Source organism: Myxocyprinus asiaticus, chromosome 34 (genome assembly GCF_019703515.2).
Source record: "Myxocyprinus asiaticus isolate MX2 ecotype Aquarium Trade chromosome 34, UBuf_Myxa_2, whole genome shotgun sequence".
Taxonomy (NCBI): domain Eukaryota; kingdom Metazoa; phylum Chordata; class Actinopteri; order Cypriniformes; family Catostomidae; genus Myxocyprinus; species Myxocyprinus asiaticus.
In genome coordinates, this window is record NC_059377.1 from 18790534 (window position 1) to 18805228 (window position 14695).

General features: G+C 38.6%; 1 protein-coding gene across 2 annotated transcripts in view; it reads left to right on the forward strand.

Moving 5' to 3' along the window:
- Positions 1-14695, forward strand: part of LOC127425492 (polypeptide N-acetylgalactosaminyltransferase 4-like) — a 49306-nt gene extending 34611 nt beyond the window's left edge. For both annotated transcript variants that reach the window (XM_051671558.1, XM_051671557.1), the window contains exons 7-11: positions 4554-4730; positions 7319-7450; positions 7581-7691; positions 11627-11779; positions 12981-14695. In XM_051671558.1, the coding sequence (XP_051527518.1) occupies positions 4554-4730; positions 7319-7450; positions 7581-7691; positions 11627-11779; positions 12981-13109 (702 nt within the window). In that variant the 3' untranslated portion in view covers positions 13110-14695. The remainder of the gene's footprint in view (positions 1-4553; positions 4731-7318; positions 7451-7580; positions 7692-11626; positions 11780-12980) is intronic.

The window sequence follows — 14695 nt, forward strand, 5'->3', positions numbered from 1 at the left end:
TGTTATATTTTTTTTTGTGATTAACATTTTTATTAATTTTCAAAACAAAGAAAAACAAAACATATATACAGTGATTCAACAATAACACCCACTACTTCCCCTCCCCGATCAAGAACCGCACCCCAAACGAACATCCCAGTGGTCTTACATAAGTACACACATTTACAGAGAATAAAATAATAAATATATATATATACATACACATACATACACACACATATATATATATATATATATATATATATATATATATATATATATATATATATATATATAAAATATACACACATACACATACATACACATATACATACACATACACCTATTATAAACATACAACTCTAAACTATACCTCTCTCTCCACAGACCCACTGCGAGAGCCCCCCAAAAATGTCAAATATCTACCCCATTTCCCAATAAAAGAATCCCATATCCCCAGCCTTCTACATGATACCTCTTCGAAGGCTGCCACCTTTCCCATCTCTTCGCACCACTCCCGAATTGAGGGTGCTCCCACCGACTTCCAACCCCTTAAAACAATCTGCCTTCCTATCATCGCACTAGTGAGGATCCAATTATTTATGTATTTATTACCTACGTCGATGACCGCCCCATCACCCAAAACAGAGTCTGGGGCAAAATTAAATCCGAATGCCCAACACGTCACACAGAACACTCTGTACCTTCAGTCAAAATTCCTGAATCTCAGCACACCACCAAAAAACATGGGCCATGTCTCCTTCCTCTGATTGGCATCGCCAGCAGGTGGGTGTGTCTTTAAGACCAAGCCTATACAATTTAGAGGGGGTCCAATAGAACCGATGTAAAATCTTGAATTGTATAAGGCGCACCCTTGCATCTCTGGATGCAGTTTTTATGTTTTTTAAAATCCTAGCCCATTCTCTCTCCTCCAATTCCAGGTTTAAATCTTTCTCCCATAATCTCTTGAGAGTGGTTGAGACTCCGTCCCCCAGACTCTGAATTAATAAGGAGTAATACACTGATGCCTCATGGCCCTTTCTTCAGCTCTGCCTCGGCACTTTTAATATTTCCTTCCAACTCCACAAGTTCTCGTGCTTTTAATTTTTTGATAAATGAGGCATACTGTATGATTCGACCCCTAAGAACCGCCTTAAGTGCCTCCCAAGCCACGCCCACAGAGGATACCGAGGACCAGTTGGTCTCCATATAGACACTGATTTCAGTCTTTAACATTTGTTGAAAATCAGGATTTTGCAAAAGGGATACATTAAAGCGCCAATTATATGATTTCCTTTTCTCTGTATGTGGCAACACCTCTAAACTCACCAGGGCGTGATCTGAGATTAAGATATTTCCAATTGAGCAATCAACAACAGATGAAATGAGGGACTTCAATATAAAAAAAAATCTATTCTAGAGTAAATCTTATGAACTGATGAAAAAAATGTATAATCCCTAACAGATGGGTTCAGAAGTCACCAGATATCTACAAGACCAAGATTTTTACAGATCTTGTGAAGTGTCAATGTAGCTCTAGGGGGTTTACACACTTTTGCTTCACTGTGATCAAGGACTGAGTCCATCAAAAGATTAAAGTCTCCTCCCAATGTTATGTCATGAGAGATGCCAGCAGCTTGCAACATCCCTTCAAGATCTATAAAAAAGCCCTGATCATCAACGTTAGGTGCGTAAATATTAGCCAAAATCAACCTTTGCCCCTGAATTTCTCCTAACACAACAATGACTCTTCCTAATTTATCTTTAATCTGTTTGAGACATTTGAATTGTAGATGTTTATTAATCAATATAATGACTCCCCTGCTCTTACTTGAGCCAGCACTAAAGAAAACATGCCCACCCTAGAAACACTATATCATATTTCTTGCGCTTAAGAAGAGAAATAACCTTCCTTCTTTTTATGGGGTGCCCCAACCCATTTACATTCCATGTGGAGAGAGATAACCCATTCACGTTAACATTTTACATATTGATATAATAAAAAAAAAAAAATGAGTGTGTCAAAAACAAAATTATACAGACCACATTCCCCATTAATGCAACAATCAAACTCCGAACTTCCCCCGGAACAAAACAAACCGAAAAAATAAAAACGTGCACATTAACCCCGCGCACGACAGGGCCAACCGGCGACAATCCCTCTAAACTCAAAGAGTCCATGTACGCCTACGAGAGCCCCCGCGACAACTTTGCCATCAGATTGCTCGAGTCCGGTGCTTCTGCACAAATTTTGTGAGGCACAATTACAATAACAGAAAATACTTTGTAAAACATACCCCAGCCAACAGGCAGAATAACAGAAAAATCATGTAGATTCATTCACAGAACTGTCTTGAAGGTGTGTTCCTCCTCAAAATAAACTCCAGCCGATATAAAACTGTTCAGTTTCTTCGGACAGACAAACAATTGTTCAGTGAACTGGCTGTTATGAGTGCAGCAGATGAGGTAATCATTCTACTAGGAGGCATAAGCACAAAGAACAAACATATTTAACCACAACTGTCCCAAAGTAGTGTAATTCCACAAAACAAGCTCCAGCCGTTAGGCAGAGCCAGCGTGAAAAACAAAACCGGCATCCCGGTTACTCGGATGATCAAGAGCCAAACATAACTTACTCAGCCCGTCAACTTTATAAAAGACGTCCTTTATGTGAGCATATAGATATTTTGTGGTCATCCAAAGTGTCCATTCTCGATCTGGCCGGAAACTTCAATGTAACAAAAAAATCTTCCGTCAATGCAAAAGTTTCTTGGAGTCATGCCATAAAACAAACTCCTGCCGCTAGGTGGAGTCAACACAAAAAGAAACAAAAATGACACCCAGCTTCCTCAGATAATAGAGTTCCTGAACCGCAAGTCAGTCCACTAATATAAGAAACATCAAATGGCTTACTCCAATGTATTTATAAAGGAGAGTGCCTGTTTTGGACAAGTAAATACTTTGCGACCATTCTTCGTTTCTATTCTCAGTTTGGCCGGGAACATCAGAGCAAACGAGATCTTTTTCTGATGTAAGAGTTTCTTGCATTCCTTGAACCGATCGCGTTTCTCTCTTGTGGAATTCGCAAAGTCCGGGAACAAGAAAATATTATGGTTCTTCCAAGAAAGCTTCCCTTTGCTCCTCGCCCGGCGCAACACGAGATCTTTATCGGATGATTTCAGAAATTTGGCCAGAATGCATCGAGGCCTATCTCCCTCAGCAGTTCTGGAATTTCAGGAATTTCACCATATCTCTGCCCTCTTCATTCTCAGGAATTCCAACAATTCATATGTTATTCCTTTGGCTCATATTTTCGAAATATTCCAGCTTTTCCGAAATTAATTCCAAATCTGTTTTGGACGCGGGCGGATTAGCAGTTAATTCCCTTTCCGATGACTTAAGATAATCGATTCGTTTTTCAACTTCTGTCACTCTTCGGACAGAGAGAATTTTTCCGACAGAATAAGAGAATTTTGTTTCCATCGCCGTAATCGATCGACGTATTACAGCGAGATCCTCCAAGTCGGCAAGAACCTTCGTCAGCATCACCGACATGTTGGACAACTGACGCTGAATATCTTCTCCCGACGTGCTGTTTAAATTGTGTCTCTGGTCCGCAGTCCCGTCAGAGGCCTCAGCTTTTAATGTTTCCAGAGTCTGAGAATTTTGACTTCTTTGCCATATTTACCTCAAAGAGCAAGTATGTAATTGGGTGTATCGAATCTCACCGGATCACAACATGAAAATAATTAAAAAACTAGCAAAGTTCGCAAAGTCTCTCGCATGGCGTCACGTGAACCCCCACCTTGTGTTATATTAACCAGGCATTATAAAAAGGGAAGTTGGGTTCTGGAGTCCGTTTAGAAGATACTTGTAGATAAATACATGTGCAAATATAAATAGGACATATATTTATGCAGCAGCGCTCTTTCCTCATCTCACTTGCATTAAAAACACAGATTATATACTCCTCAAAATGCATCAACACCATGAAAAATTTTGCCGAATTAGGTAAATAAATGCTTTAACAGCGTTCATTATATTAATCTCTAATAGTTGAAGGTGCGGGGAGGAGACTGGTGTACATGTTTAGAACAGCAACAGTGCTGCCTACTGTACAGGAGTGAAATAGTTTTTCATTTAATGTTTTTACGGACTTTGTGTGAATAGACCCTCCTTCAGAGGTTCGTCTGGAAAAGTCACCACGGATTTGGGTGTGAACAGGCCTTAAGTGTGCACTGCCCCATACAATCAGTTTCTGTGCTAGGATGTGCAGTCGAGTTGAGTGTGTACCTCCTGGAAATTAATAAATGGCAATACAGCCACAGGAAGTGGGGAAGAACATTAGTGAAGTTTAAGGAAGTGAGAAAAAAAAAACAGGTACTGCATTATTTACGTAAAAAAAAAAATGTTACGCGTTCAACAGTCAACTATTAATCGTAGAAATTAACATAAAATAATATGTTTGAGTGCAAAAAAATGTGGGAGATGAGTGGAATATGAAATATTGTATGAAAATATCAAAATAATAACATTATTCTTGCTTAATTTTCAAATGTATTTTGAATTTATAGGTGTGGCAATGTGGGGGGTCTTTAGAAATTCACCCATGCTCCCATGTGGGTCATGTTTTTCCCAAGAAAGCCCCATATTCCCGATCGAACTTCCTTCAGAACACTGTTCGTGCTGCAGAAGTCTGGATGGACTCCTACAAGCAGCACTTCTATAACCGAAACCCCCCGGCAAGCAAGGTACAGTGCACTTCCCTCCGTCTCTCTTGAGAGTGAATTGTCACCCTCTTTTACTTTTAAAATCACCCTGTTGTATAATCTGACAGATCTACAGCAGTTGTCTGTTATTTCCTTCTTTTACTTTTTCAACTTTTATCTATAAAAGTTCTGTGCTATAATTGCTTACTCACTCCTGAAGGGGAAAAATTGTGAAAGAGATAAATGATGTTCAGTTTTGCTTGAATGCCACCATTCTATCGGCTTACAGTGTTTGTTCTTCATTTGGCCGTCTTTGAAAAAGCTTAACTGCTATCAAAGATAATAAAATTGGGCAAACATATATTATATCCTGCAGGCTAATGTTGTGTTACAGAAAGATTACATTATTAATGACCAGGATCTATGATCAAACTAAAACGAATGCCAAGACTACTCTTATTGGCTAACATGAGTTGTTCATTCACAAGTCTGCAAGAAAACACACCCTTTTCATGCCTGTTAGGAGTGTTACTAAAATGAATGTTATCTTATGTTAACCTGTTTGGGCTTGTTTGTTTAAAGTGCATCGTGGCAGTTCAAGTGTCATCATTGCTTTTACAGGAAGTAGTTACAGTTGAAGTCAGAAGTTTACATACACTTAGGTTGAAGTCATTAAAACTCATTTTTAACCTCTCCACAGATTTAATATTAGCAAACTATAGATTTGGCAAGTTGAATGTTTCACTTTTAATTGACTATATCACAATTCCAGTGGGTCAGAAGTTTACATTCACTGAGTAAACTGTGCCTTTAAGCAGCTTGGAAAATCCCAGAAAATGATGCCAAGCCTTTAGGAAATTAGCCAATTAGTTTCTGATAGGCTAATTGGCTAATTGGAGTCAACTGGAGGTGTACCTGTGGATTTATTTTAAGGCCGACCTTTAAACACAGTGCCTCTTTGCTTGACATCATGGGAAAATCAAAAGAAATCAGCCAAGACCTCAGAAAAAAAAATTGTCTGGTTCACCCTTTGTAGCAATTTCCAAATGCCTTAAGGTACCATGTTCATCTGTACAAACAATAGTAAGCAAGTATAAACACTATGGGACCACACAGCCATCATGCCGCTCAGGAAGGAGACGCATTCTGTCTCCTAGAGATGAACGTAGTTTGGTGCGAAAAGTGCAAATCAATCCCAGAACAACAGCAAAGGACCTTGTGAAGATGCTGGAGGAAACAGGTAGACAAGTATCTATATCCACAGTAAAACGAGTCCTATATCGACATAACCTGAAAGGCTGCTCAGCAAGGAAGAAGCCAATGCTCCAAAACCGCCATAAAAAAGCCAGACTACAGTTTGGAAGTGCACATGGGGACAAAGATCTTACTTTTTGGAGAAATGTCCTCTGGACTGATGAAACAAAATGTAACTTTTTCGCCGTAATGACCACCGTTATGTTTGGAGGAAAAAGGGTGAGGCTTGCAAGCCGAAGAACACCTCCCCAACTGTGAAGCATGGGGGTGGCAGCATCATGTTGTGGGGGTGCTTTGCTGCTGGAGGGACTGGTGCACTTCACAAAATAGATGGCATCATGAGGAAGGAAAAGTATGTGGATATATTGAAGCAACATCTCAAGACATCAGCCATGAAGTTAAAGCTTGGTTGCAAATGGGTCTTCCAAATGGACAATGACCCCAAGCATACTTCCAAAGTTGTGGCAAAATGGCTTTAGGACAACAAAGTCAAGGTATTGGAGTGGCCATCACAAAGCCCTGACCTCAGTCTGATTGAAAATTTGTGGGCAGAACTGAAAAAGCATGTGCGAGCAAGGAGTCCTACAAACCTGACTCAGTTACACCAGTTCTGTCTGGAGGAATGGGCCAAAATTCCAGCAACTTATTGTGAGAAGCTTGTAGAAGGCTACCCAAAAAGGTTGAACCAAGTTAAACAATTTAAAGGCAATGCTATCAAATACTAACAAAGTGTATTTGAACTTCTGACCCACTGGGAATGTGATGAAAGACATAAAAGCTGAAATAAATAATTCTCTCTACTATTATTCTGACATTTCACATTCTTAAAATAGTGATACTAACTGACCTTAGACAGGCAATGTTTTCTGCGATTAAATTAAATAAGAGTTTAAGTGTATTTGGCTAAGGTGTATGTAAACTTCTGACTTCAATTGTATGTGGCACTCAGTCTTTCAATAGATCATTAATCTATTGAGTTACACTTTCAGTTAATGTGCTAGTTCAAGAAAAAATTTCCTTTTTTTAACAGCAGAAATAATTTATTGTCATTCAAAAATAAATAAATAGATATAAAATAAATAAAATACAAATAATACAAATGTGATTTCCAGGCCTGGCAAATGCATAGAAATTACTATGTTTATAAGTAATGGAAAAGTCTCATTCTAAAGTCTAATTTCTGTAATGAATGTAAATTTTTCAAGTTTATGCTCAGTTCAAAAATTTTACATTGTATAAAACTTACTCTTTGTGAGTGCAGTCTTTATGAAATTATTCCAGTGACCAGAAAAAATGTCACGACAGTCCTTAAGTAAATTCCACAAAATAATCTGCCATCTTTGCCTCGAGGCCTGATTGTGATTTTTCTCTTCTAGGAATCTTATGGGGATATTTCTGAAAGGATTTTATTGCGAAAGCGACTCCAGTGTCAGAGCTTTAAATGGTACCTGCAGAACGTTTACCCCGGCCTTCATGTGCCAGAGGACAGGCCTGGCTGGCATGGAGCGGTAAGAGATTCATTGTACCTCACATTACAAGCTCATCCATGCGATTATAATTGTTTCCCCCTCTGGACTTCCTTCTTAATGTCTTTCTTTTTTAACACTGATTTTCTGTTTTTCCTGGTTCCTGGTATAGGTGCGTAGTGTCGGTATCTACTCCGAATGTCTGGACTACAACGCACCAGACCACAACCCCACAGGAGCTCAGCTGTCCCTGTTTGGCTGCCACGGTCAGGGTGGTAATCAGGTAACTTCAGTATTAAAATTTTTATTTTCACTTACTCGAGTTGTTTGAGTTTTTTGTCACGCTTTCCTTTGAAACTAGAAAAATGTTGCACCCCACATAGCACTAAACAATAAAGGGAAAATGTAGTTCACTAACCACTAAATGAAAATTCTATCGTTATTTACTTAAAGGGATAGTTCACCCAAAAATTAAAATTCAGTCATCGTTTACTCAACCCTGTGTTGTTATATTACCATATTTCTTTCTGTTATTTTATTAACACAAAGGGAGATTGAAAACATTTTGTGCTCGGTGATGTCATACAATGGCAATTTATGGTGACCACATCTTCAAGCTTCAAAAGGACACAAAAGTATAATTCAGGAGTCTGATAAATTATTGAATGTGACTCATGTCTTGTTCTGATGGAATACGATAAGGTTTGGTGAGAAACAATCTGAAATCTAATGTATTATTTAGTGAAAATCTTCAAGGACCGTTGAACTCATCTGCGCGTTCATGAGACAGCCTGCACGTGAGCATTAGAGCTCATTGCACAAGAAAAGAGTGCTGCAGCCGCTCGCAAGGTGTGGCGTTCAAGCAAAAACTCATTTTGTTTCGCTTCGACAGGACCACCAGCGATATTAACAACAGAATACACAACATGGCTGCACACAAACCAAAGAACAGAACTTACAAAACATGTGTGAAGAGTTTGTAGTCGTAAAATAGATGCATTTCTATGACCAGAACTGGAGAGAAAGGCAGAGGGAGCGGGAATATCTGTCACCTCTTTTCTATTCTGAACCTGTGTGTGTGCGGGCGGTTTACGAGGACTTTTTTTTTTAGGTTACAGACTGGTAATTACAAGAGTATTATGCTATAAATGTGGTTTGTGGTTTATGAGGACATTTCTAGTGTCCCCATAATTCAAATTGCTTAAAAAAACATACTAAACAATGTTTTTATGAAAATGTAAAAATGCAGAAAGTTTTTTGTGAGGGTTAGGGGATACAATCTATAGTTCGTACAGTATAAAAATCATTATGTCTATGGAGAGTCCTTATAAGGATAGCCACACCAGCATGTGTGTGAGTGTGTCACAGACGCCTGAAGAGTCCTCCGCAAAAACAGTCGGTAGGTGTAACATTCTCGGCCAAAACAAGTAGTTTTATCCAGCAAGTGAGATGCTGGCTTCAATAATATGTTTTCAGAATGATTCTTGACTGGTGCCAGGACAAAAACTCTGATTAACATGGAAAAGAAAACTTTTATTGCGTGTCATTTGGTGTCTGGTTAGGATACAGTGTGACTGTAGCTACCTCCACAAACAAATCCTTCAAACAAATAAGGCTGGTCATAGAAATGCATTATTTTTCTACTACAAACTCTTAACAAATGTTTTGTAAGTTCTGTTCTCTGGTTTGTGTGCAGCCATGTTGTGTTTTTCTTTTGTTTATATCGCTGGTGGTCCTGTCGAAGCTAAACAAAACAAGTTTTTGCTTGAACGCCCCACATCGTGAGTGGCTACAGCACACTTTTCTGCATATTATGATTCAAGACGTTGTGAGCCATCACGTTATAATCTAGCTGCAGCAAGCACACCATAGTGTGCAGTTTCAATCTCTCCCCTCTCACTTCATACAACTCATAATCAAAAAATATCTCAAAAAAGCAAAAATCTGGGTTCCAGTGAGGCACTTACAATGGAAGTGAATGGGGCCAATCAGTAAGCATTAAAATACTCACTGTTTCAAAAATATAACCACATGACATCAACAATATGCATGATTTTAGTGTGATTAAAAATCACTTTCTAACCATTTCTGTTTAAAGTTAAAACAATTTTAAATCTTTGTTACCATGACAATGTAATGTCAACAAAACCTAAAACCTAAAAACCAACTTTACAGCTCAAATAATACAGGAGTTTTAACAGATGAATTAATGTGTTTAATATAAGTGCCTCACTGTAACCACGAAATAATTTTTTGTGGTAATCAACATTATGCCACAAATGCTGTCGATTGATCTTAACTTGTATTTAACCCAGAACATTTATTTAAGCGGCATGCCAGATCCGGCTCCGCTTTATTTCATGATGACACTACTTCTTTATTTACATATTTTGTATTTTTGCATCAGAAATCCCTCATACTTTGCGATCTACTTCACCTTTTAGGCTGTTTGGAAAGTTTGGAGTGCGTCTAGACTGTGAGCTGTGTTTTCTTCCTCTCTACAATTAGACGCGAGCTGCAGTGCTCATCTCGTGCAACGTCATTAGAGTTTCATATGATCTTGTTATGTTAAATGAGATAAAATGACTATTCGGCAAGGAAAATGTTTGTTGACAATTTTTTAATAGTCGACGTTGTCCATATCGTCGACTAATCATTTCAGCCCTAGCGGAGTGATACAAATAGAAGTTTAGTGAAGAGGTCAGAGCTGTGCTTTATCATGAATAAAACACGGCTGTTGACCAATCAGCATCTAGGACTGGAACTATCCGTTTTATAATAATCCTCATGTCGTTTCAAAACCACAGAACACAAATGAAAATGGATTTTTATTGTTGATCTCCAAAAATCACATAAAAGTATACTCTTTTGACCGCAAGTCCGTACAAATACATTTGACGCATGCACACTACAACGGCTTTGTTAAACTCTTTAGTGCAGTCAACAGCAGACACATGCGCTGACGATGTGCACATACCGCAGTGCACTTTGTCCTTTATTCAACATCCTGATTTCTCCAAGAGGAATTAAAAGGGGTTTTCTATTAATGCCAGAGCTATCGTAAAACTTTGAAAATGAGTATTAGGTGAATTTCACTTCCAGTTATATTACACCTACATTAGCTGATGCAGGAGATCCATCAGGCCCTGTTTGTTGCATTTGCTGCAAAACAAAGCAAGCTTTATTTGGGCAGAAACAGGAGTCCGGGCTGAGATATGCCGAGATATGAAGTTTTGTTTTAGTGTCAACCCTGCTGACAAAATGAATGAGTCTCTTTTGGATGTATATTTAATGGAAAGGGAAGCCTGCATGTGTGTCCGGTGGCTTGTGTCACCACTGTGCATCAAGGGACTCTGAAGTAGCACCATGTGTGAGTGAAAATCAATGTTTCTACAGCCTGGGCTGAAAGGGAAACCTTAGCCACTCTCCTCAAAGATAGACCTCTGTATAAAATATACATGAGGCCCTGGAGTAGATTGACTAATGGTAACCGGGTAAATGAGTTTGAGACAGACAAATACCTTCTCTTCATATAGGTCACGGCCCTGATAATACTGGAAGTAGCTTACTTTTTTTGTAGGAAAGCAACACTATTACTATATCACTATTATCACCAAGCGAATGATTAAATGGAAGGGAAAAAAACAATCGCAAAGACTTGCATTGAAGGATGAACCTGAGCCATTTATAGTGCTGAAAATATTATAGAGACTTGAGGTTTGCTCTTATGACTTGAACCACTGCAACCACACAGAACACCCCAGCGGCAGCCTCATAGGAATGCCCTGGCAACCACCCACAACACTCAAGCGCTGTGGTGGCGAGTTTTGCATAGAAAGTTTCACTCAAATTGTCTTCAGAGAGTACTGTATTCAGATATTTAAAGTGGCAGAGCAATGACAGCAGAAACAGCTACACCTTTTAGTTCATTATTATTCCACAGTTATAACCTTTACCCTCTGAGAAAAAACCTCTGATCCTCTGCAGTGAGAAAGGGTTTGCTTATGAATTATCAACCTGATGTTGACTGTATATGTGCAAACTTCCATACATTCCCTGCAGAGCATGACTTTTTATAGAGGCAGGATTTTAATTAATTCCAAATGAACTCTGATACATGCAGTTTTTTCTGCCTGATATTTTACAATAAACCAGGTTGATTTAGTCATATTAAATATATGTGTACATTTCAAACTAAGTGTCATTTCTCTCTCTCAGTACTTTGAGTACACATCTCAGAAGGAGATCCGCTTTAACTCAGTGACTGAGCTTTGTGCTGAGGTCCAGGATGGAATGACACACATAGGAATGAAGCATTGCCCACAAGATGATGTTCCAAGACCTCCCAGCATCATATGGGAGTTCAAGCATGTGAGTCTGCTTTCCCCGTCATCAGTAAACAGGATGCTTGGACAAAAAATTAAAGTAATAATTCACCCAGAAACTAAAATACTGTCATCATTTACTCACCCTCCAAACATATATGACTTTTATTCTTTGATGTTAGGCAGAATGACAGCTTCAGTTACCATTTACTTTCACTGCATCTTTTTTTCATACAATGAAAGTGAACAAGCTGTCATTATGCTTAACATCTCCTTTTGTGTTCCACTAATGAAAGAAAGCCATACAGGTTTGGAACACATAAGGGTGAGTAAATGATAAGAGAATTTTCATATTTGGGTGAACTATCTCTTTAAAGGGGCTTTCACACTAGATCTTAAGGGATAGTTCACCCAAAAATGAAAACTCTCTCATCATTTACTCACCCTCATCCCATCCCAGATGTGTATGACTTTCATTCTTCTGCTGAACACAAATGAAGAATATTTCAGCTCTGTAGGACCATTCAAATCAAGTGAATGTTGGCCAGAACTTTGAAGGTCCAAAAAGCACATAATTCAGCATAAAAGTAATCCATATGACTCCAGTGGTTAAATCCATGTATTCAGAAGCGATATGATAAGTGTGGGTTTGAAACAAATCAGTATTAAAGTCCTTTTTTTTAACTATAAGTCTCCACTTTCACTTCATTTCCACATTCTTCTTTTGTTTTTGGTGATTTGCATTCTTCGTCCATATCGCCACCTACTGGGCAGGGAGGAGAATTAATAGTAAAAGAAGGACTTTATTATTTATCTGTTTCTAACCCACATTGATCGTATCGCTTCAGAAGACATAGATTTAAACACTGGAGTCTTATGGATTACTTTTATGCTGCCTTTATATGCCTTTTGGCCCTTCAAAGTTCTGGCCACCATTCACTTGCATTGTATGGACCTACAGAGCTAAAATATTCTTCTAAACATCTTCGTTTGTGTTCAGCAGAAGAAAGAAAGTCATACACATCTAGGATAATATGAGGGTGAGTAAATGATGAGAGAATTTTCATTTTTGGGTGAACTATCCATTTAAAGTTTTCATGGTAAATCCAAAGGCTAATGTACCGTGGTTCAGACCTGCGTCAGCCTTAAAGTACCTAATTCGGAAAATTATTCTACATCACATCCTAGCTCTGCCTCCATATTTCCATGCCGAAGATGACAATTATCTGGTAATTGTTTCTACTCAGGATGGGAGCATATATAATCCTCATTCAAACATGTGTATCACCTCCTACCGCACTTCTGACGGCCGTGCAGACACCCAAATGAGAAGTTGCACTCCTGGAGACAAACACCAGCATTGGAAATTCGAGTGACCTTAAATGCTATGTGAACTTGGATGTATGTGCAATTATCAAGGAGAATGTCTCTTCAGACACATAGCTTGGAATAAAAAAAAGGAGTGAACAACAGGCATAAAAATGGGACATATTCTGCAAATAGTGCCTTTGCAAACCAAAGTGGATATAAACTTGTAGTGTCAAGGTTTTTTTATGTGCTATTACAAGTCTGTAACAACTGTCCGATAAAACAAATTTCAATGACACATTGTGGCAAATTCAACTATCCAACAAACATGTAGTGTTATGTTGGACCAGCATTTTTGTTTACATTGATACACTATATGCTTTTAGTGAATGGTTTTTAAACTCAGTGGTAGCTACCTTTTAGCTATACTGCACAGCTATTTTATTTAATTGTACCAGAAGTGACTGATTTCAGGATGTTGTGAGCTGGATCATCTTGATTGTGGCCTCTTGCTCTCCTGTCTTATTTTTGTCTTATTTGTGGCTGTATTTTTGTAAAACTAGGGTATTTAGGGTCTTTTCACCTTATTTTGTGCAAGCTGCATGGATGGTTTTGGAACACTGGTGTTGATGGAACTGTAACAGAAGAAGTATTTTGTGGCTGTGTCACTCAGGAGACCAGCCACATCAATGTTCAAATGGTTTGTTAATAAGTACACTTCAATTTGAAGTAGATTACAGAAGTAGAAAATGCACATCAAAGGTGTAAAAATGAAAAACAGTGTGCTGAAAATGTGGACCAAACTCTTGATAGATTTTGTTTCTTCATTCTCATACCCACTTAGAATTTTACAAGATTCTTTTTAACTACACATTTGGGATTTATCCACTGAACCCTTGAAATAAAAGGAATAGTTAAGCAAAAAATGAAAATTCTGTCATCATTTACTCACCCTCATGACGTTCAAAACTTGTATGGCTTTCTTTCTTCTGTGGAACACAAATGGAGATGTTAGGTTAATGTCAGTGAATCATGACTGAAGCCCAAGTATCTCGGTCAGACATGAACGCTGAGCGTCCGCATACAGGACGCGTGACACAAATTTAGTTATCAGCAGATTGCTTGAACACTGAACGCGCGCAGCCTGATTTTTCTAACCGCGTGTCTTTGAATGTGCAGAATGTGCATGTGCCTGGAGTTATTTGCACTAATTAGAGGGTCCACAAGGTGGCAACACTCACAGTTGAGCCGTTGCTGTCATGAAGAAGCGCTAGAAGAATATGTAATCGCCGGTAAACAACAGGAGACGAATGTGGAAACAACAACAGTACATATGCAAGTCAAGAACACGTGTGAGGAGGTCAGGAGATTCCTGCATTTGTATAACTCGAGTCTGAACAATATAAAGACTATCTTTAGGTGTCTAAACTCCTGAAGATAAATAGTCCAGTAACTCAACAGTGGTAGCGCAAATGCGCAAAGTCAAATGAAGTATACTTGACTGACACTAAGCGTTCTCGTCAAAACCAAGGTATACTTTGGGCGTAAGGCTAACATTTTACTTGACATCTCTTTCTGTGTTCCACAGAAGAAAGTAAATCAAGTTTGGAACAGCATGAGGGTGAGTAAATGATGACAGAATTTTCATTTTTTA